The sequence below is a fragment of the Sarcophilus harrisii genome, chromosome 5, assembly GCF_902635505.1.
Source record: "Sarcophilus harrisii chromosome 5, mSarHar1.11, whole genome shotgun sequence".
Classification (NCBI taxonomy): Eukaryota; Metazoa; Chordata; class Mammalia; order Dasyuromorphia; family Dasyuridae; genus Sarcophilus; species Sarcophilus harrisii.
In genome coordinates, this window is record NC_045430.1 from 146,017,160 (window position 1) to 146,039,709 (window position 22,550).

The window sequence follows — 22,550 nt, forward strand, 5'->3', positions numbered from 1 at the left end:
AAAAATGTTGATTATAATTTCTATCTTGGCCACACCTTACCTTCAAAGCCTTTAAACCCTATATATATATAAAATTTAAACTATAACCCTTAATTATTCTTGTGCCTAACCACATCTGCATGCTTAAAATTTTGAGTTTTTCAAAACAAAACAAAAACAAAAAGATTAATCCAGTGGTAGAAACAAGCAAAAATTATCATGTTACAAAATTATAAATACTGCAACGCTTAAACTTAAATAGTTTGGAATGTCTCTTTAATATTTAAGGAAACTAGCTGCATAACCATCAGCAAGTATGAGCATTTAACATTTCTTTTAAAAATGAGAAATATTTCATAGACTTAGAACTGGAAAAGAACTTTTACAGTAGGTCATATAGTTAAATCATCTTATTTTATAGGGAACATAAAATGAAGAGAAGTAATTTGCCTGAAAGTCACTAAGATCAGATAACGAAATAAGGATTTTAAATACAGAGCCTCTGAAGTCAAATCTAGCAAAACGTCCATTGTACATTTTTCTTTTTAGGCATGAGTTTCATTTTGTTTTATGTTTTTATATGGACACTACTCACATTACTCCCTTATACATTTTATCTTTTTCTTTTCTTTTGTGATAGAATAAAACAGGCTTTTCAAACACAACACTTCTTTCTACAAATACAATACCCACACCACCAAGTGCAAAACCCCTTCTAGCTATTAAAGTAAATAGTAAAAATGTTCAACAACTGTTTGCAGACATGTTTCTTTCAACTTCCTCCTTTTGATTTACTGTTAAGAAGCCACTGAAGCCAATTTTATAGAAATTAAATAATACTACATAATTTCCTATATTTTTTTCTCTTTCTTTATTGACAAAATATCTGCTCATTAAAAGGGAACTAATAAAAGCAAAAATGACCAAAGATTAAACTCAAGATCAAATATTTTTCAGTACCTTCTTAACCTAATCTTTTTCTTTAAACATACTAAAAAATTTTAAACAAAATACAGTATACAGAATATATGCAATGAATTTCTAATAATTACACATTGCCTTGGAAATTTCTAACTGCAGAAATAACAAATGCATATATCAAAATTTAGGTTTAAAACTTTTATTGTTCTTCAAGCAAGAGACACTGATATTCAGTTTTGTTATTGTTTCTAAAAAAGGAGTCTTTAATTTTTATCCAGAGAGTCTATAACTACTATCATATCCAAAGAAGTTACTGACTGAAAGAAAATATACACATACAAAAATGTTCACAAAAGCATTAACTGATAAAAAGCTGGAAACAAAATATGTGCACAAGAACCGAGGATGAGCTGAACAAACTGGTATAATCATAAGAGAATATTATAAATTACTTAAAATGAATATTTCAGAGAAACAGAGTGATCTGATGTGATACAAAGCAAAGAAAACAAAGCCAAAAGTTACAAAGATAAAATTGAAAAGCAAGTGCTTGGTTATGTCTCCTTATAATGAAATGATAAACATTTTATTGTTTGCAAAGAGCTTAAATTCTATCAGGTGAAACAAAAACCGATAAACTCTTCAGGAAAATACTTCTTACTTTGTAGGAGGATTTGTACTGGAAGGTGCCTACTGCATAAAAGCAAACAAAAAAAATGTATATTACTTCTTTTGAAAATGCCATCAGAAATGATCCAGGTGGTTGTTTGACCTTCATTCTCCAAAGAGACCCATAAAATTAGGAAAGAGAAGTTGTGCCTTGCAAGTGAATTGGATTTGAATGAGGAAGGGCTATGCAAAGTCACTGGCCTCTAATCCTCCTGAGCTATCTGGGTTTGGGGGCAAGATATGGCCCCTATGCAGTGGGAAACCTTGAAGCCTTTCTGAGCTAAGGCGATCAGGACAACTTAACATTTGATAATAATAAGTACCACAAGAGGGAGCTACTCCCCATCACATCTAAGAAACCTTCCAAAGCTACAAATATTTCTTCAAAATAAGGACAGTTCATTTCAAAATTATCCACCCAAAAATCTTTTATGTGGGCAGGAACTGAAATAAGTTTACCCCATCAAAAGATAATTATGCTACTTTTCCTTAAATAAAAACTCTCCCTAAAAATAGAAACATTAGGAAACATTCTTTAAGGGGCAGGAAAAAAAAAAGCATTTTAATACTTAAAAAAAAGGTTTTTTCCAAAGGAAATAACCTCACACATGTCTCAAAGCAAATGGAGGAGAGGGGAGATACATATGGAAATAAAACTTGAAGCCATGATTAATTAACTAAACATTTTAATTATCAATTAACAACTCAGAAGGAATTAACACTAATTCAACATAGGACACACACACAAATACAAATTGGAGTTTTTAAATCCTTACTTGCTCATATAATGTTGCTACTGGGGATAGATGGTATAGAGATACAATAGATTTCAAAGAAAAGAATAACAAAAATGACAGCAGAAACAAAAAAATTGAAAAGCTTTACTTTAAATGAATTAAAACTTTCATAGTTAATACAGTCTTATATAGCAATCTGATTTCAGTGTAAAATCAATATATTTCAAGTCTTGAAAGACTTGCTTCCATACTCCTAAAATATCTTGAAAGACATTTTAGGAGGATGGAAACAAAGCAAGAATGAGACAGGGAGGCAAAAAAATGTGTTTCCATTCAACAAACATTCTGTGAGTGCCTCTGATAAATGAAAATAAATGCAAGTGCTGGGGATTCCAAGAAAAAGAAAATAAAATTCCTGGTTTTATAAAATATTCTACAGCGAGCTTTCAATTTCATTATTCTGTCGTCTCAGAATGACATCATTCATTGTTTCACTTTATAATTTAAATATGAAAATAATTAAGAATTATTCAAAGATAAAGATTAGTGTTAGAACTAGAGACAAAATACTGGGGTAAATCCCCATTTTATCTATTCTCAAAAAGTTTTATGGGATTAAAGCTAAAAAAAAAAAAAAAAAAAAAAACCCTTAAGAACCAGAAAAAGGCTTTTATTTTGTTATTATTTTGTAAACCTCAAATCAAAATTAAGTAATTTACCAGGTCACACATGTTTCATAAAGTTTGGTAATAACACCCTTGCTATCACAGAATTAAAACCTGTTTAACATTTTTCTCTTAAGAACTGTTCGATCTACTGGTCATCCTGCCATCTGGGGGAGGGGGTGGGGGGTAAGAGGTGAAAAATTGGAACAAGAGGTTTGGCAATTGTTAATGCTATAAAGTTACCCATGCATACAACCTGTAAATAAAAGGCTATTAAATAAAAAATAAAACAAAATAAATAAATAAATAAATAATTTAGAAAAAAAAAAGAACTGTTTGGTTCTGCAAACATATATTGTATCTAGGATACTGTGACATATTTAACTTGTATAGGACTGCTTGCCATCTGGGGGAGGAGGTAAAGGGAGGGAGGGGAAAAGTTGGAACAGAAGAGAATGCAAGGGAAAATGTTGTAAAAAAAAAAAAAAAAAACCTACCTAGGCATGAACTCTTCTATCAATAAAAAGTTATTATAAAAAAAATTCTTTTCTCTTAAATGTACTTAAATTTTCAATTACTCAATAAGGAAATAAATGAAAAAATCAGACAAGAACTACCACCAAAAGTTTCAAGGCCAAGGAATAGGTGTTATTCTATATTGAAATTATTTCCCAAGCTATCACTCCTGCACTGACCATACTCTCCTTTTACCTATTTTGAGCTCTTGAGTAACTTACTAAATTCTATAGTATATTATTTTGCATTTAATTTATATTTTAACATATTTAACACGTACTGGTCATCCTGCCATCTAGGGGAGGAGGTGAGGGGAAGAAGGGGAAAAATTGGAACAAAAGATTTGGCAATTGTCAATGCTGTAAAATTACCCATGCATATAACTTATAAATAAAAAGCTATTAAAAATTAAAATAAATTCTATAGTATAACTGCTCCCTAATTCTTGCCATTCTTCCCAGTCCCCAACCTTGGATTTTTTGCACAATTCTCCTTTGTTTATCTCATATCACTCAGATATATCCTCCTTTAGATGAAAAAGAGAGCCTTCCTCCTTGTTAAGGAAAATCTCTACATGCATCTCTTTGTCTTCTCCCAACAAATTATCCTATCATCCCAATTCTCTCCTAGCTTTTTAAGCTCTATCTATTTAGAGGTTCCTACTCTGCTACCTAAGTATATACCCAAGTTTCCTCATTTTTAAAAAACCTTCACTTGCAATCCCCATCATTTTCTATCTCTAGTCATCTTCACAACTAAAATCCATGAGAAATCTTTCTATACTCATTCTTTATTTCCTCTCCTTTTATTCTTCTATCATTCAACTAAAATTATTTTCTCCAGTTTTACCCACCATCTCTTTATTGCTATAGCTAATCACTTTTCCCACAACTGTTGTATCTTTTGACCTCTATGTGGCAGGATACTGTTGATCACCTCTCTCTAGGATATACTCTCTCCACCTTTCTATAACAGAGTTCTTCTCTCCTACTTTTCCTTCACACTACTTCAGTGTAGTTTCTTAAACAACATCATACTCAATTGTGGAGTCCCCCAAGATGCTGCTCTGGGCACTCCTCTTATTCTTCATCATCACTTCTCATTAGCTCCTACAGGTTTTTCAATTATCATTTCCATACATATGACTCCTAGATCTAAAGTCCCAGCCCTAATGTCTTAGCTGAGATACAATCACCCATCTCAAAATGCTTCTTAGACACCCTTTATGAGTCTCATTCTCAGTATGTGCTAAACAAACCTCAGGATCTCTCCTCTTCTGGATTTCTCCATTATCATGGAGGGGATTATAATCCTTCCAGTAATCTATTCAGGAAACCTCACTATTAATTAAAACTGAACTTTAACTCACTCCACATAGTTAGCTAGCCCTTTGTCAAAACTCCTCATTTCTACCTTCACATCATCTCTCTTCATAACACCCCTTTCTCTTTCCAAGCTATCACCCTAATTCAATCCATCATTACCTCTTGCCTACTTTACTGCAAAAGCCTTCGAATTAATCTTCTTGCTTCAAAACTCTCTCAATTCCAATCTATCCTGCACTCACTTGCCAAAGTGATTTTCCTAAAGCTTAAGCCTGACAATGTTACCCCTCTCTCTCCCTTTTTGTCTCTCAAAGCCAATGCCTCATCTCCAGCCCTTCAAAACTTTCCCTAGCCTCCTAGTTCTTTCTCAAAAAAGGCACATCATCATCATCTGCCTCTGGATTTTTCAATAGCTGATCCCTCTGGCTGACTGGCATTCTCTCCCAACTCATTCTCATTTCCTAGATTCTTTTATGTCCCAGAAAAAAACCTATCCTTAAACAAGAAGCCTTTCCTCTAGGATTATCTCAAATTCATCCCATATGTTGTTTATACATAATTGTGTGCACATAATTTTCCCTATTAGACTTTGAGAGGAAGGGCTGTCTTTTGCTTTTCTCTGCATTCCTAGTGCATAACACTAGTCTGGCACTAGGAATTTAATACATGTTTCATGACTGACTACAATATCATTCTGAAAACTATAGTCTTATAAGATACAGGTATGTTACCCCCCAAAATATTAAATTATTAGCCCAAAATCACAGAGGTATGTGTCAGAGGTTAGTTGAACCCAAGTCTTTCTTATTTCGAATGAGCTGCTGTATCAACTCACTCTACTTCCCTGTAAATAAAAATTTTGAATCAACACTACTATTACTCACAGTGTTTATATTTGTATATAAAGTATTTGAAGGCCTAAGTCATAATGCTCACTTCCTTGGATGATATCTTCTGTGAATTTGCTTTTGATTGTTATTTTTCCTTCTCCCTATGCTTGGTACCCTGGCTTGGTAAGCAAGAGATACATCAGCAGTTTTCTTTTTCCACCTCTCTTTTTACATTTTGGTTCTTTTGATTAGGCTTACAAAGCTCATGAAAACACATAATTAAAAGGCATTCCTGACAAGCAGATAGTCATTCTTGTGTTTTGAAGCTCAGAGTCCAGAAATCCATCCAGTCATCTTCTGAAATATTTTCTAAAACATCAGTTATTGGTTCACTCACTAAATCTGCTGTCTTCACTTAGCCTTTAACTTAGAAGATTTGCATAGATGATTTCATTTAAGCACTATTGCTATTATTGCGCCCATATAACAGTTAAACAAACTGAGATTCAAAGAAGTTAAATGACCACCAAAAAAAAAAAAAAAAAATGCATACTCTAGGAATTTTTCCCAGATCCTTATCATTTCTGCTCATGGGATTCACCAGAATTATGATGCAGCAAATAGCTGGTTTGGCAACACTTGAACATTCTTGCTCACATCTTAGAGATTTGCTTTAGGAATCAATCAATAACCAACATTTATTAAATGCTTACTATATCAGGCACTGACACATGTCACTATATTAAGCCTTAGAGATATAAAAAGAGGAAAAGGGAAAAAAAAAAAAAAAAAAAAAACTAGTCCCTGCCCTCAGAGAGTTTACAATCTAATTAGGCAGACAATATGTAGCAGAGATTCACAAAGCAAGTTACATTCAGAGCAAATAGGAAGAGAGATCTCTCATCTGATAGGACCTATGAATCAACATCTGAGCATTTATGGAGAGCTTACAAAACACTACAGTTGCAAAGAAAAAACAGTTCCTGCTCTCAAGTAGCTCACATTCTAATAGGAAAAACACATGTTTTGTTTTGTTTTGTTTTTAGCTACAAGATAAATAGAAAATCTTAATCAGCTTAGGCAGCAATATCAAGGCAGACAGCAACCTGTATTCTCTGGTCTCATTTCTATTAATAAAGCCATATTCAACCATTTGATAGTGTTAAGGAATGTGGAGGTGAGAACTTTCTTTTCTGGGTTTTCAAATAGTTCTGACTGCTGAAGAGAAAAGACAAGACAATGGAAAAGATGGTTGAGAGGTCAAATTTCCATAAAGGTTCCTTACTTAGACAAAGACCATAGGGGTGATCTGGGTAGAGGAGGTCATGCTATCCCTGTACTCTGCCCATTGGTGGCAGTAAGTAGTTGAATGGTGGCAAGTCCCACCTCCAGAAAGGACACTCCCCTGAATGATAGTTTCAAGGGCTAAGGAAAAAGCAGTGCCAATAGTCATGGAAGGTAGAGCTGCTTTTCCCAGAGGTCTAGGGCCTGGGGTTTTGGATTGTTTCTACAGGGATCTGAGTTTGACACAATTGACATGTGCTACTTCCTATTTCTCCTTTGTATAACAAAGGATAAATAGCTGCTTCTTCCTAGGGCTAATCTCCCTATACCTCAAAGAGGGTCTTACTTCTATTATTTAGCTCCAAGGGTTCATTGGTCCTTGTTCCCCCTTTGTCTCCTAAGTCTCATTCACCTACCTTCCACCTATCTGACATATATAAATACATGATACAGCTACCTTCAAGATATCTGAATAACTATTATAAAGTAACAGTTACTATATACTGTATATACAGTTATATATAGTTATACAGAAGAAGAGCTACATTTGTTTTGTTTGGTCTCAGAGGGCAGAACTAGGAACTTCAACTAGGTTGAAGTTGAAGAATGGTGTATTCTTCAAATAAGGAAAAACTTTTAAACAATGCTATATAAAAGTAGAATGAGCTACTTGTAGAAGTAAGGAGCCCTCCCCTCCATCATTGTAGTTCTTATTATAATAACACAAATGAGATTATTTTTGCTTAGGTACAAATTAAACTAAATGAATTCTAAGGCCCCTTCCAACCTCTGCTTTATAAAGAGCAAACCAAGTTAGGAAAATCAACATATTGCTAATATAATTGTAACTACATTCAGCTTGACAAATAGTAATAAGAGTGAGGAGAAAGACAGAAAAGACTAGCTGATTTAAAAAAGAGAAAGGAAAATGAAGATTTATGGCCAAAATAAAAAATTATCAACTCTCTAAATTATTGAGTATATTATTTCATCCTAATGGTGACCTGCCTGTATGTATGTATGTACATGTGTGTATCCATAGTAATACTCTATAGAAACAATAACACAAAAATAAAATAAAGTATGAATAGCTATCAAATGGAGAATGGCTGAAAAACTGTGCTGAAAAGACAAATATTAATCTACATCACTGATGCAGAGCAATTTTTAGCTTTGTTTTGTTTTTTAAGATAAACACACTTGTTAAAACAATGTAAATGAAAAGGTAAATGAAAGTAAACTATTCATTCTGGTAACTGAAAAATCTGAGATGAGTACAGACATCTAGTTGAGTCAAAGGAATGATTACAGAAGACCCGTGATGACTTCCTGACAGGGAGTTGATGAGCTAACATAGGAATCTGTTTTCCTTGATTATGTTTGCATTACAAGGTTTAATACAAGGCTTAGTTTTTTTGCAGGCGGGGAAAAAATGCTTGCTGATTCAAAACTACAAAATTTAATTTAAAATAATAAAAAATAAAGAAAATGGAGGTGAGTAAAAGCTAGAATAGCTTCATCAAGAACAAATCATGTTAGAAAAACCTCTTTTCATTTAAAAATAGTATGCATATATACATAAAACTATGCCTTTGTCTTTAACTACAGTATTTTCAAACCACATCCTTCTAAATGGAACTTCTTCCCTTCCAACAACAACAACAACAACAACAACAACAACAACAAAAACCAAAAAAAAAACCAACAACAAATGAGCAAAAATATTTTGTGCAGTGATGAAATCTGTCTATGAATACAATATCCTAGTATTCCATCTTTCTGTAGGAAGGAGACATATTTTATTATCTGTTGCCTGGGACTTTTATTAATTCTTCCCCAACTATAAGGTCAACTTCCTTTCTGTGATCGTTTACACTCTTCTGGTCACTATAGGTATTGTCTTTTGTCCTTCTCATTTCACTTTTCATTAAGAAATAGTTAAAGGCTAGAGTCAAATCTTAAGTGATTGGTCAATGTCAGTTTTGAGGAGACAACCCCAGGGATCTGTTCCATTTAACATTTTTATCAATCATGTGTGTGTACAGCTGACATTCTTTATCAAATTTGCAAATGACACAAACTTGAGAGAGATAAACAATATACAAGATAATAAAGTCAGGATCCAAAAATATTCCAACAGCTTAGAATGGGAAGGAAATCTGAGACAAATTGTAAGATTTCATACTTGAGTTCTAGAACCAATCTTACAATGGCGGCACTGGGTATGCTTGGTTAGATTGTTTAAATGAAAAGGACCCCAGTTTTTGTTTTTTAAGTAGAGTGCAAGGTCAACAAAAATGAACATAACCTCTTGAAATGCATCATGAAAAGCACAACATACTACTCCTGCTGCTACAACTTATTACTAATATTAGCTGACATTTATATCATGTTTTAAAGTCTGCAAAGCATTTCTGATATTTTATCTTATTTTGAGCTTCACAACAACCTATTAAGGCAAGTGATATTACCCACATTGTACATGAGAAGAAAATGAGGCTCAGAAGGATTACGTGACAGTCTTTCTGACTCCAAGTCCAGAGTTCTATCTACTACAGCAAAGTAGCTATGGTTACAACAATAAGGTTGCTGTTTATTAGTCTCATTAGTCTTCTAAGACCCTGAGTGTTTGAAAATTGTAAAACTTTGTTTAATAAGAATGAAATTTAAAACTTCTACTTTTCTTAATGAATTCTGTTCCTGAATAGTATTTACTAAATTTTATTCTATTTACAACTTTTAATAGAAGTTCATCATTTTGATTGTTCAGTTGTCTCTCAACTTTTTTCTTGTTTTCTCCCCTTTAAAGCACAGTTCTTTCAAAGGAGTCGTGGTGTCCTTAATGGTTGGTAACCTCCTTGGGCAAATTATTTAACTTAAGCTCTCAAAGGTCTAGCAACTCTGAAAGATTTTAAATTACAGTTAAATGTTCAGAAAGATTTATTTTAAAGAGGGAGTTTTCTCTTCTGGAAATTATTTATATTATTGAAATCACAAGTCCAATATCTATATCTAGATTATTTTATTAAATACCAGTTTTCTACTACCTCATATTCCATCTGTGCAGTTTTACAAAACATTTATCAAAAATAATAAATACAGCTTTTACCATATATTAAAACTGGTAGGACTCATCTGGCTTTGATTCCTCTGTGGTTACTTTAGCAGATACCTCCATATTTGATATATTTATGTTTAATGTAATTCAATAGTTCATTTGATATTAAATGACAGATCTTTAAAAAAGCTTCTTCAAAGATTATTTCCAAGAACACATTAACTTGTATAAACTTGTATTTCTGATTTTTGGCTCCAGAGCGCAATGATGCAATGCCAAGGAGACAGTAGATAATAAAAGAAAAAATACTAACTGTGGAGTCAGAGGACCTCAACTTTTAAATGTGACATCTTCTATTTAATGGGATGACCTCTGGGCATACCACTTCACCTGTGTCTGGGTTTGATATAATAAGGAGAAGGAATACAGAAAGATGTGGCTTAGTTATTTCTAAGGTCTCTCTATTTTTTTTTAAAATTTTATTCTCTTAATTCAAAAGGAAACTTAAAAGCTAGTGGAAGTCAAATATGTAATTTTCTAGCAACCACCACAAAACTCCTAATTTTGAACTTTATTATGGCTTGGCCATAGGTTCTATCAGCAGAATACATATTGTCCAAGGACAAATACCTACACAGAAAAATCTCATCACCAGACAACTGGAGTCTCACTCAAAATGTGGCTCATGAAACAAATAAAAAGAACAGTGGCCTTAGATCCTCTGGAGCTCTTCTTACTTGATAAAATGGTATGAAAGAATTAGAGAATTAGAAGAATTAAAAAGTTCTTTGAAAATTTAAAAATTGTTTTCTTTAATGAATGCTCTTTGCTCAAATGTGTCTACCGTTAGAAGGGTTATATTAGCAATTTTGCTATAAATGAAAACAGAAAAAAAAGAAAGGTACAGATAATCAGAAGGTCAACTCAAAAGGTCTCCTCAGAGGGAGAAATAAAGAAGATCAATAATTTGGTTTTAGAAGTAGAGTGGCATTATGGAAAGAATACTGAAATACCTATCAAGATATAGAATTCAAAACGTAGCCCTAACACTTTTTATATATATATGTGACCATGCATAGATATTTGCTTAACTTCTCTAAGTCTCAGTTTCCTCATCTTACTGCTATAACCTAACAGGGCTATTGTGAGAAAAACATTTAGTAACATAGATTGGGCAATTAAAAGAGCTGAACAAATTCTTATTTTATAAACTGAATTTGAGGCTGACTAAAGATTATACCTAGAAAACAGTAGGCTTAAACTAACAAAAACTAACAAAAAAGACACATCTGTCTTTTCTCAAATAAAATTTTATCAAAAGGTTTGAAGTTTATAATCAGATAACCTACACCCTTTTGCCATAATATCTTTTAAAATAACATAAAATAAACTGATTATTCTACAAATTTTAGGGAATGTTTCTATTAATACCCCCCAAATGTTTATATTTTAATTCATAATACATTTTTATAATACAACCTCATATCCAGATTTACCAAGATATGAAACACAAATGTTCAAAGGAAGAGTAAAAATATTCAAAGGGAAGACATCTTAATGTGCACAAGACTCTAGAATCTCAAGACATATAATTCTAAAGTTATAAAGCACAAAGCCCTAATGCAAAATATTTACAGGAATAAATAAGGCAGTACCACATTTTTATCCAAATATGAATCTGACATTCTAGGAATTTATATTCCATAGCCTTTGATAAATCCCTAATGACATTATTTCTCTAACTAGTATTCAAACTCAGCTTTCTCTGACTCAAGACAGAAGAAAATAACAATTTTTTTTTTGGTCTAAAGTGTTTTTTTTTTTTTTTTTTTTGGGAAGATATAACTATTTTTTGTTTCTTTGTTTAAAGGTCTTTCCTAATAGCCAATAAGAAAGGTGAAAAAGGTAAGTACCATCTACTTAGGCAAATTACAAAATGAACCAATGCAAAAATTTACACAGGTTAAAATTTTCAGGAAAGGGTGGTTGTGGATTTGGGGGGGAGGGAAGAATCTAATAGAGTAATTGATTTCTTTAACTTTTGATAAGTGGTTCAGCATAAGTTGTCCTCCCCATCCCTACCCCAAATTGATGGAGACCAAAAGAAAAGGGCATTGAATTTTTCATTGTTGAGATGGGAAAGCAAATTGAAAAGTAAATTCTACTTTGTAGACTCCAGCTTTGGATTCCTTTATGCAGTGTGATTATTATTCAAATAAAAGTAAAGATGACTGTATCGTATTAGATTATTATAAGTTGTTGAAAATTAATCAAACAGGTCATCCACAGGAATATGAGAACTGATATGCAAAACTTTTTCTAACCAATTTACTTTGCCAATATTTTTGCTTCTATGTACTCAAGGTAAAACAAACCAATCCAGCAGTTGAGATCCATTTTCCATTATTAAACTACTGTGCATTAAAACAAATTATGCAACTCAGTCTACTATCATTTCATATTATGTAATCTTAAATTCTCTCTCTGTCTTCTACTCCCCCCCCCATTCCAAACAGCCCTTTTCACACATTATTTCAGCAACTGATACAATCTCCTACTTTTACCAAGAACCCTGAGGCCATCTATTTCACACTCCCTAATCCTTTTATATTCCATACTTCAAACACCCTTTACATTCTCACAAGTTATGTTTTCCTTTGCTCTACAGAAGAAATCATCCCTAAATCTCATTTCTTAGAAAATTTGTCCCCTTTTCCTTGTCATTTTCTCCCTTTTCACTGTTTCCTTAGTGCTAAATAATTTTTACCATTTAATTGACATGAACATCTCCTAAAACTCTGATATTATTTCTCTCTTGTATTTTATTGCCAAATTTCTAATAAAAATTTCCATAATTAATACCTCTACTTTCTCACCATTTACTCACATCTCACATCCCTTGAAATCTAGTTTCTGGTTTTAGTATTCCACTGAAACTTCTAAGTCAAAGAATAGGGAGTAATGATCTCTCAACTGATAAATCTGAAGGTCTTTTGTCACCCTTTTTGATTTCTTTATTCTTTTTTACAAGGACAATAACCCTTCCTAAAAACATTCTCCTTCTTTGGCTTCTATGACAATTCTTCCTACTGGCTCTTCTATTTGTTTAATTTGTTCTTTCTCATTCTCCTCTTTTAGGTCATCATCTATCAAGGTTCTTCTGGGCCCTCTTCTTCCTTTACACATTCTTCCTCAGTGATCTCACTCACTTCCATCACATGCAAATTATTTTCTCTATAAAGATTATTTCTAAACTCACATATCTAGTTCCCAATCTCTCTCCTGAACTGTAACTATCTTCTGGGATAACCATCTCAATCTAGATTACCCCTCAAATTCCAAATTCATCATGTCTTAAAAAACCCTCATTATCTTACCACCCCACTCTTGAAAAGTTTTCTCTTTTGAAGCCACACTATCCTTCTAGTCACCCAGATTTGTAACTAGAGAGCCAACTAACTCTTCTCTTTTTCCCACCCCTTTAATCAGTTGCCAAGTCCTATCAATTCAATTTCTATCACATATCTCATATTTCTATCCGTCCTGTCCATACTCCAAGTTTCCCTCTCACCTCGAATCTAACAGCCTCCTACTTGGTTTCCTTGCTTCTAAATTATACTTTTTACATCTATCCTTCATTCAACTGCCAAAAATATTTTAAGTCACAAGAATGACCATGTCATCATCACCCTAAAAACCCCAACCACCTTCTCCAAGAGGTTTGATTCCTTATAGAACTTCCACCATCTCCCTCCAACTCATCTTTTAGGTCTGGTTTTACTCCCTTTCACAGACTCTATATCCCAGCCAAATTGTTCTCTAAGTTTTCCATTACATCTCCCTCCTCACTCACAGAAGGAATTTTCCTTGCCTGGAATATACATCCGCTTAATCTTCAACTTTAAGAAATCTTATCTTTTTGGAAGGCATAGCTCAAACGTTACCATCTCCACCATCAACCCTATACTCATCTGTCCAAATCCTCTTTAAATTATCTTATTTTATAGACTGAAATCCTCCAACATAATATAAGCTCCTTGAACACACAATCTATTTCAGTTTTGTATCCCCATCAACTCAACATAATACTATGTACAGTTGTCAGGTGATAAATATTTGAATCAATTTCTCTAAAAACAGCACTTTTTAAAGATGATAAAAGAATTTAGTTCAGTACAACGATTAACTGCAATAATCCAGGATTATAGAAAAGCCACAGGATTGTCAGCAAGGAAAACAAGATTCTGGTTCTATTAATAAAACTAATATGGTGACCACTGCAAGCAATAGATGTAAGTTCTCTTATCTCAGTTTTCTTTTCAGTTAAAAGAGGGTCAGTACAGTGGATCTAAATGTTTCCTTCCAAGTCTATTACATAATGATTCTACTTCAAAGATTTATCAGAAATCAGACTGCTGTAACAAGAACTTAAGAGGCTAAACAAATTTAACGGAGGGGAGGGGAAAGAGAGAGGGTGGAAGGCAAAGATGAATTTTAGGCAAATTTTTAAAGAGGTTAATTTTGTGGCCTGGGAAAATATATTGGTAAATTTTAAGTGATTTTTTAAAAAAAGAATATATGCTTAATGACTATTATTTACCTACAGCCTTTCTTTAGAGCAACAAGATTTCTTTTTACTTTACATAAGTTTTGTTAATCAGCTTTAAGGAAAAATTCTGAAGTAATGGCTAGAAACTGTAATTTTAAAAACATTTTGCATGTAATCTATCCAGGCTTAGAAAATAATTTATGCTTAACACTCTTCTATACACTTCATTTTTACCTTCCATTTTATAACTACATTGAAAACAATTAATTCAAAGCAGAAAAAAAACCTTTATGAAATACCATTTAGTTATTTTTAAAAAGAGAACCTCTTACCTGAGCATGAAAATTGGACATAGTTGTTGTCTCTATATCTTTCTTTCCTAATATCTCCATTTTCACTGGTGAATTGGGAAAATTAAATGAAAAGTAGTCTAAAAAGTCAGGTAAATATGTAGCTGCCCCATGAACAATACCCATTACATAATAAGCTGCAGAGTTTTCATTTTCACTAAAAACCAAACCTACAAATTCTTCTGCAAATCTCTCCATCTCCACAGGAGACAAGTGGGAGAGTTCATTACTGTAGGCATGGATAACTGATGCGCCTCCATTAGGCTGGTGCTCAATATGAATGAGCTGTTTGAATTCCAATGTGTCCAACCTTTTCGTTTTATTCTGAACTCGAGGCTCCTTTAATGAGACAAATGGAAACTCACTGTTCTCTGGTATCTTAGACTCATACTCCTTCTTGATATCCAAATTCTTTCCAATATAATCCTTAAGATGATCATCTATGATGCCTTTGGCTTCTCGATCTTCAACATCAGAAAGCAATCCTGAGCAGATGGTTTGAATAGATTTGCTATACATTTTTGGACGCTTCCTTTTTTCACTTTCTTTGTGTTTCTTTTTCTTTTTCTTCTTTACCTTTTTAATTTGTAAGTCTTCTGCATTTGTTTTTGGTTTGTCCTTCCCACCTGTTGGGAAAAATTTGTTTTGAAACTCCTTATTTTAACTGCTAAAATTCCACACCTTAGGTAAAGCATTTTAATAAAAAAAGGCAATTTTATCTTTGTTGTACTTTGTACTGGGTATTAATTTTATACAGCACAGAAAATTTAGTATACAAAATGTCCCAAAAGTTTTAGTACCATTTTAAGCAAACTATCCCTAAGACCAATAAGACATTCAGATGTATAAAGTTTAAATATCACACTTTAGGTCAAAAGCATAAAAACACTGAAAAAATAAAAAGAATTGACCAATCCACCATAAAATATGAGGGGGGAAAAATTTATCGACACTAACCTTGTGTAGAAAGGCACCCGTTATTTAGAGTTAGAAAACTGCCCTTAGATTCAAATTCATTCCCTACTCCCACCCCACTAATTACAATTAGAAGAGTGACAGAAAGTATACATGGAGATATATGTGAAACCAGCAAAACAGGAAGAGGAGGCAATTTGTAAGCTATCTGATTTACTTCTATGTCAGAGTTAATTTTGCCTTTATATGGACTCATTAGGAATCCTGTAGTTCTCTAAATTCCAAGAAGGAACCAATGAAAAAGATGTAGCAAAAAGACAATTTATAAAGTCATTAGTATTTTTCTCAAAGGTGTAAAGATAGTAATAGAACTCTAATAGCTCCATAGCTTTTGTTTATTTTCACCAGAGACAAGATACAGAGGCAGAAGAATAAGGTTATATTAACATAATGCTATAGACTAACAGGTCATCTGGTACAGGAAATGAGAGGGCTGGCCTTGAAATCAAGAAGACCTGCATCTGACACATAATAACCCCATGTGATCACAGGGCAATCACTTAATGTGTTATTGCTCCAGACAACTGTAAGGTGCTTCAGCATCCTTAAGAAGTTTACTAATTCCCAGACTGATACCACTAAAAGTCCAAATCAAAAATAGTGGTCAAAAGAAAGCCCCATGGGCTAAACAATATAGAAACAAAAAAGAAGAAATCATGAATTGTGCATGATAGGCAAAACAGATTATAAGCAAGTCACTTAATTACTAAGCCTCAATTTTCCTCACCTATAAAATGGGGATAACACTTGCTCTTGGCTAACTCAAAGGACTGAAATATAAATCAAAAGAAACTATATAATGGTTTGGTTATGTTACATAAATTATAAGCTGACCATATCTCTCTAAACATAGAACAGAAAATTATAAATTTCCTCAAAAGAAAATTATATTTCCTAAAATGATTCTCTTGAACAAATGATGTAAAAAATTTAAATGAGTATATTCATTTTTATCTATATAGGACACCCCCTTCTTTGAACCTCTTGAATTCTTCTCAGAATTTCTTTCTGACTTCATTTCTTGTTCATCCTTGTCTCAAAGCTAATTCTTTCACACATTCTGCTTTATCGAAGCATTTTTATATATTTCAGTCAACCTCTTTTTCCTTGTTTATTCTAGAAAGAAATGTTGACCTGATGCTGCTACATCCAAAATGAAATATCACATTTCTACTTTTTTCTTTCCTCTCACAATTAATCTCCAATTGTCTCCATTTCCTTAAATTTTGTTCCCTTTTTTAACTCCCTGAAAATTAGCTTGCAGTGCATGGAATTACTAATTTCCTTAAACTGCCTTTGAAAATCCCAACAATATCTTTAATTACCAATCCATTTTTTTTTTTCTGGGATCATCTTTCTGGAGTACTGTGCTATTATTTTCTGCTACTGATACCAATTTCCTTGAATCTTTCCCCAACTTATTTCTTTGGTCCTCCTCTTGCACTCTAAATTTGAACTTTCTTTGGGAATCCCTTCTCATTTCTACTTTTTCTTTTTCTCTCTACATTTATTTCCTATGTGATCTCTCACACTTATAATTTCAACTTTCACCTTTGCACTTATTATTCAAACTTCAATTTAAAATTTAAGCACTAATTAGAGCTCTTATCCTACACTTCTAATTTCTCAGTACCTTTTTACCTTGATGTCCCAAGATCACTTTAAGTCAAATGTCTAAATCTTTCTTTCCAAATTAAGTCCCGCTCCTGAACTAAATTTGTGAAATGGAACCATCATCCTCCCTACCATTCAATAAAAAACCTCTGATTCCTCCTGCTGATTCAGTGTAATCTATTCTTAAGTAGATTATTTTTGTTTTACAATGTTGCTTATATCTATCCTTCCTCCCTCCCCCAATCTTCTCTACTCTACTCAAATCTTTATTATTTCACATTTGGAACTACTGCAAGTCTCCTAAACTAGTATTCTTACCTCTAGTCTACTCTCACTCACTAGACTCCCTCTAGTCTACAGTCACTCACAACATCTTGCAGAGTTGCCATAAAAATTTTGTTAACATACTACTTAGTTTGTCATTCCCCTCATCAAACAATGAGTTTTTTCTTATTGCTTGCCAAATAATGAATAAACACCTAAACTGGCTTTCAAGCATTTCTACTATTCAGTCTCAAAATTTTTAACTTTTCTTTCTAGTACATCCCTAAAATGAACCTTGAATAATGAAGTCTTGAATAAATGCAATATTCAGCATTACCTGAAGAAATGTTAAATCTTTCCTACCTTTAATAAGGTTCTTTTCCTCTACCTAGGATGCTCTTCCCTCCTTTATCTCTCTTTTTAAAATTCCACCTAGCATTCAAAGACCAGCTTAAACTGGAATTTCTCCATGAAGCCTTTCCTGACCATCATGTCTAAAAATAATTTCTCCTTCTTCCAAATACTTATTCAATTTAAATATTGTTTATGCTAATCACATGAAAGTTATTGAAATATTAACCACCCTACTAACTTTATAAGTTATAAAGTTCACAGAGACCATGTCTTTGTATTCCTATGTTTAGTACGTTATCTTGCACATAAAAGATTTTTAAAAAGATCTGAATGAAAAACCTACAAAATCACTGAATTGATTTTCCCCCTTACCATTCTTTCTCATATACATTTAAATGAAGTTCTTCAATACCATCCATATCATTAAGTTTGCCTCAGCAATACAAACACACACACACATACACACACACAATCTCTTCAGTTCTCACAATTTTTAAAGTGGGAACAGTAAACAATTCAGAATAATTTTTCTATGCTTTATTTTTTACTTTTTATACTTATTCAAAACGTGTTTTATAGGATGTAGTACAAAAAGAAAACAAAAATAGAAGAAATATTTAGCTATATTTTTAAGTCAATCATGGCTCATTAAAAAGTTTTACTTAATAAAAGAAGTGATTGAAAGCTGTTGTTCTGGTCAAGAAAGAAAAGCATGTCACCAAAAACAGTGGTTTTTCGTGCCCCTAAAAGGGGCAGTAAAGAAAAAAATTTTTCCTAACAAATTTTTTTTAAACCATAAATTCCCTGTTGACTCACTTAATATAACAGCAAAACAGATATCAAGCTCTCTACAGAGATACAGATACTTAAATCTTATTCAAAATAATCATGACTTGTCACTTTAAATATAAAAATATTTCAACCAGGTTAATACTTCAAAATCAAAACAGATAAAGAAAAGAACTGACTAAATTTTTTTAAATTTTAAATTTTAGAAATTCATATGCCTTAGAAGTTTCAAAAGAGTCATGAAAATTTAAAAGTAGATTAATTGATAGAATTAGTGAACTATTATTAAAATAGCTTAGGGTAAACCATAAAACCTAAAATTCACAAAATAAATTTGGTTTGAAACTTAGATCAAGTTTAAAAATCTTGACAATTCTAATCTTAAGGATGAATAAATAACTTTCTGTTATTAATATGCACTTTTGGTGTTCAGAACTATCAATTATCAAACATGCCCTGAGTTAACAATTTTCTAGAATATTGTACTTATTTTAAAAGACTGAAGGTTTAATTGCCAATTAGATTCGGTCTTATGAATTCCTAAATGCTACTCCAAAAAGAGCTCCATACACCACTTATAATATATATTTGGCTTAAACAAACAAAAAACCTCTCGTTTACACACACACACACACACTCTCTTAGATGTATCAAAATAAGGTACACCTTCCTCTTCATTTTATGCTACTATGGGATATACAAGGGCATAGTCAAACTATTTTTGCCTTCTTATGCTTTCAAACTATTTTTCTTCTACTCTTTTACTCATTTTCTTTCTCTATGTGTATGGAACTATTTGTATGTAAAATATAGGAAATGATAAAATAAAAATAAACTAGCTATATAAAGATGAATTTAAGTTTTTTAACTTACCTAACTACCTTAAAATTAAACCACATATTAATTTTCATAAGACAATAAGGTCATTTCTCCTTTTAAAGCTTTATCATATGCATTAACAGAAATTTTTTCAAACATACATTATTCTAAGAGTATAAATCCAGAGCCAAATAGAGCTGGAATTTTTCACTTTATGGACTAATGTTTACTTGTTTCTATTACCTATTGGAAAGAATAGGATTATTTAACTAATTGAGAAGCCAGGAAAGGTAAAAGAATACATACATACAAAATAGCTTTAATTTGAATAAGTTTCTCAAAATTATTGTTTTGTTTTGTACCAGTATATTTTTTGGATTGACAACTAGAGGAGGAAGGTTATCCAGAAAAAATGAGACCTCTTTCATTACTATTTATATTATAGTAATTGAGATGTCCATCAGACAACTCAAACTCAACATGTCAGTTTTTCTTCTCAATTCTTCCTCTTCTTCTAGACAATTTTTGTACAAGAGTAGTACCATCTGTTCAGTCAGATAAGCTAACATCTTTGATATCATCATTGACTTCTCACTCATAAGCAATTCATATATCCCATCTGATATCTTTTGTTGACTCAAAAAGCTTGGTGTAGGTTCTAATTACCTTCTACCTGGACTATTGCAAAAGCTTGCTGGTTACTCTCTCTGCCTTGCTTTTGCTCACTCTAGTCTGCCTCTCAGTTGTCAAAATGATTTTCCTAAAGCACCAAATTGGTCAGGTTAACGCCAAGTTTGCTCAGTGAAAAAGTGGCTTCTTATTAGCTCCAGATTCAAATAAAACATCTTCTGTTTGGTTTTTAAAGTCCTTCACCATCTCTCCTCTTCCTAAATTTCCAGGATTTTTATGCTTTCTTCTCCCCTCCATGATCTAGTGACAATGACCTTTTTGCTATTCCTCATACATGACAGACACTCCAACAATTAACTCCATGCCTGGAATACTCTTCCTCTTCATTACTACCTGCTGGATTCTCAAGCTTCTTTCAAGACTTAATTCAAATCCTCCCTTCCACAAGAGACCCTTATCACTACTCCCAGCTGTTAATGCCTTCCCTTTGAGATTACCTTATATTGAAACTGTAACATTTCTCATAGGTACAATTTTTAAATGTCTCAGTTATTAGAAAATGAGATCTTTAAGTGCAGAGACCTGTATTTTTGCGTTTCTTTGGACTCCCAGAGCTTAGCACAATGCTGGCTACATAGTAATATAAGTGCTTAATATATAATTCTTGGCTCATTTATGATATATGATAATATTTCACAGTTTACACAAGTCTTTATAATTTGTGAAATAGATAATATAAATAAAAGTCAAATTTCCAGATGAAGAGTCTAAGGTTCTGAATGTGATTTGAATATGAAAATACAGCCAGTATCTAAGGTCTCATAATTTCAAGTGGCTCAGTCTCGTCACTATGCTCTCCTAACTCTCATAACCAATAATTTTAGCCTTAAATATCAGCATTCAAGTGGCATTATTATGGCTTTAAATGCTATTAGTACAACTGACTCACATCAGTAAAGAAATGAAAACAGGAGGAAAAAGGAAGAGCAAGAAATTAGTTTGATAACGGGAAAGAGAAAAAGAAAGAAAAGATGCCTATGGAGAAAAGTAACTGTACACATGCAACAGAATACTTATCCCTGACTGCAGAGTAACTAAAGAAGTGGTCAAACATTACTTTTTTGCCTTGAAAATAAAGAATGATAATTTTTGCTGAGCAAAAAAGGATGATAATTTCATTCATGAGCATCTTTTCTCTAGGAAGGATGGAAAAGTTACTATTAATAGATCCTAATGATCAGTAATTTTTATTGTCAGTTGAAATATCACAAACTCCTGCTTAATATGAATAATCAACTGCTATAGAATACAATAGAATCTGAGTTATCATATTCAGAATTTTCAACAGTAACTCCTCTTTGATATCTAGCAATTTTCCTATTTTCTTCTTGGCTAAGAATTCTACATTGGAAAAGAACTTAACTATCAATACCCATAGTCTCAGATTAATTTCAAACTTTTTTTATTGTATTATTTCATTTCAAATGTTACTTTCTGAATATTATCTTACTACTGTTTCCAATTTTATAGTCAGGGGTATGCACAGTACAGCTGCCAAAGTAATTTTCTTAAAGTGCAAGTCTCACCATTTAATAGTTCCTATTTTCCTGTAGGATCATATATAAACTCCTTTATTTAACACTTAGAGCCCTTAACAATCTGGCCCCTTTCTATACAGTGTTCTTACACATGACTTCTCTCTTACACATTCTGTGGCCCAAGAATACTGGCCTACTTGCTATTCTTCACACATGATAGTCTATCTTCCAGTGATGTGCTTTTGCACGGGCTAATCCCCTTGTCCTTCCTCAGGTTTGCTTCAGATAATCACTGGCTTCCTACAATACTTTGCTCAAACATAGCCTCCTACACACACACACACACACACACACACACACACACACACACAACTTAAATTTATGCTCTCTCCCCTAATAAGTGCTACCAGTCTCCAGACAGAGAAGAGACTGTGTTAGAATTGTACACACTGAAATATAATTTATGTTGGATATGGCCAATGGAAGAATTTGTTTTTCTTCATTATACATGTTTGTAATAGGTTTTTTATTTCTCGTTTCTCTAATGAGGAAAGGAGCAACAGAGAAACAGGGCAGGAGGAACAGAAGGTAAACATTAAAATTAAATTTAAAAAAAAAAGACCTAGGTTCAAATCCTATTTTTAGAATCTAGCCACATGACCCTGATAAGTCATTTAACTACCC

At 32.6% G+C, this 22,550-nt stretch overlaps 1 protein-coding gene across 1 annotated transcript in view; it reads right to left on the minus strand.

Annotated features, from left to right (window-relative positions):
• The window catches only part of RSBN1L (round spermatid basic protein 1 like), a 95,216-nt gene that overhangs the window by 24,934 nt on the left and 47,732 nt on the right, over window positions 1-22,550 (minus strand). Inside the window, exon 3 of the mRNA XM_031938688.1 lies at window positions 14,866-15,509. Coding sequence (XP_031794548.1) covers window positions 14,866-15,509 — 644 coding nt within the window. The remainder of the gene's footprint in view (window positions 1-14,865; window positions 15,510-22,550) is intronic.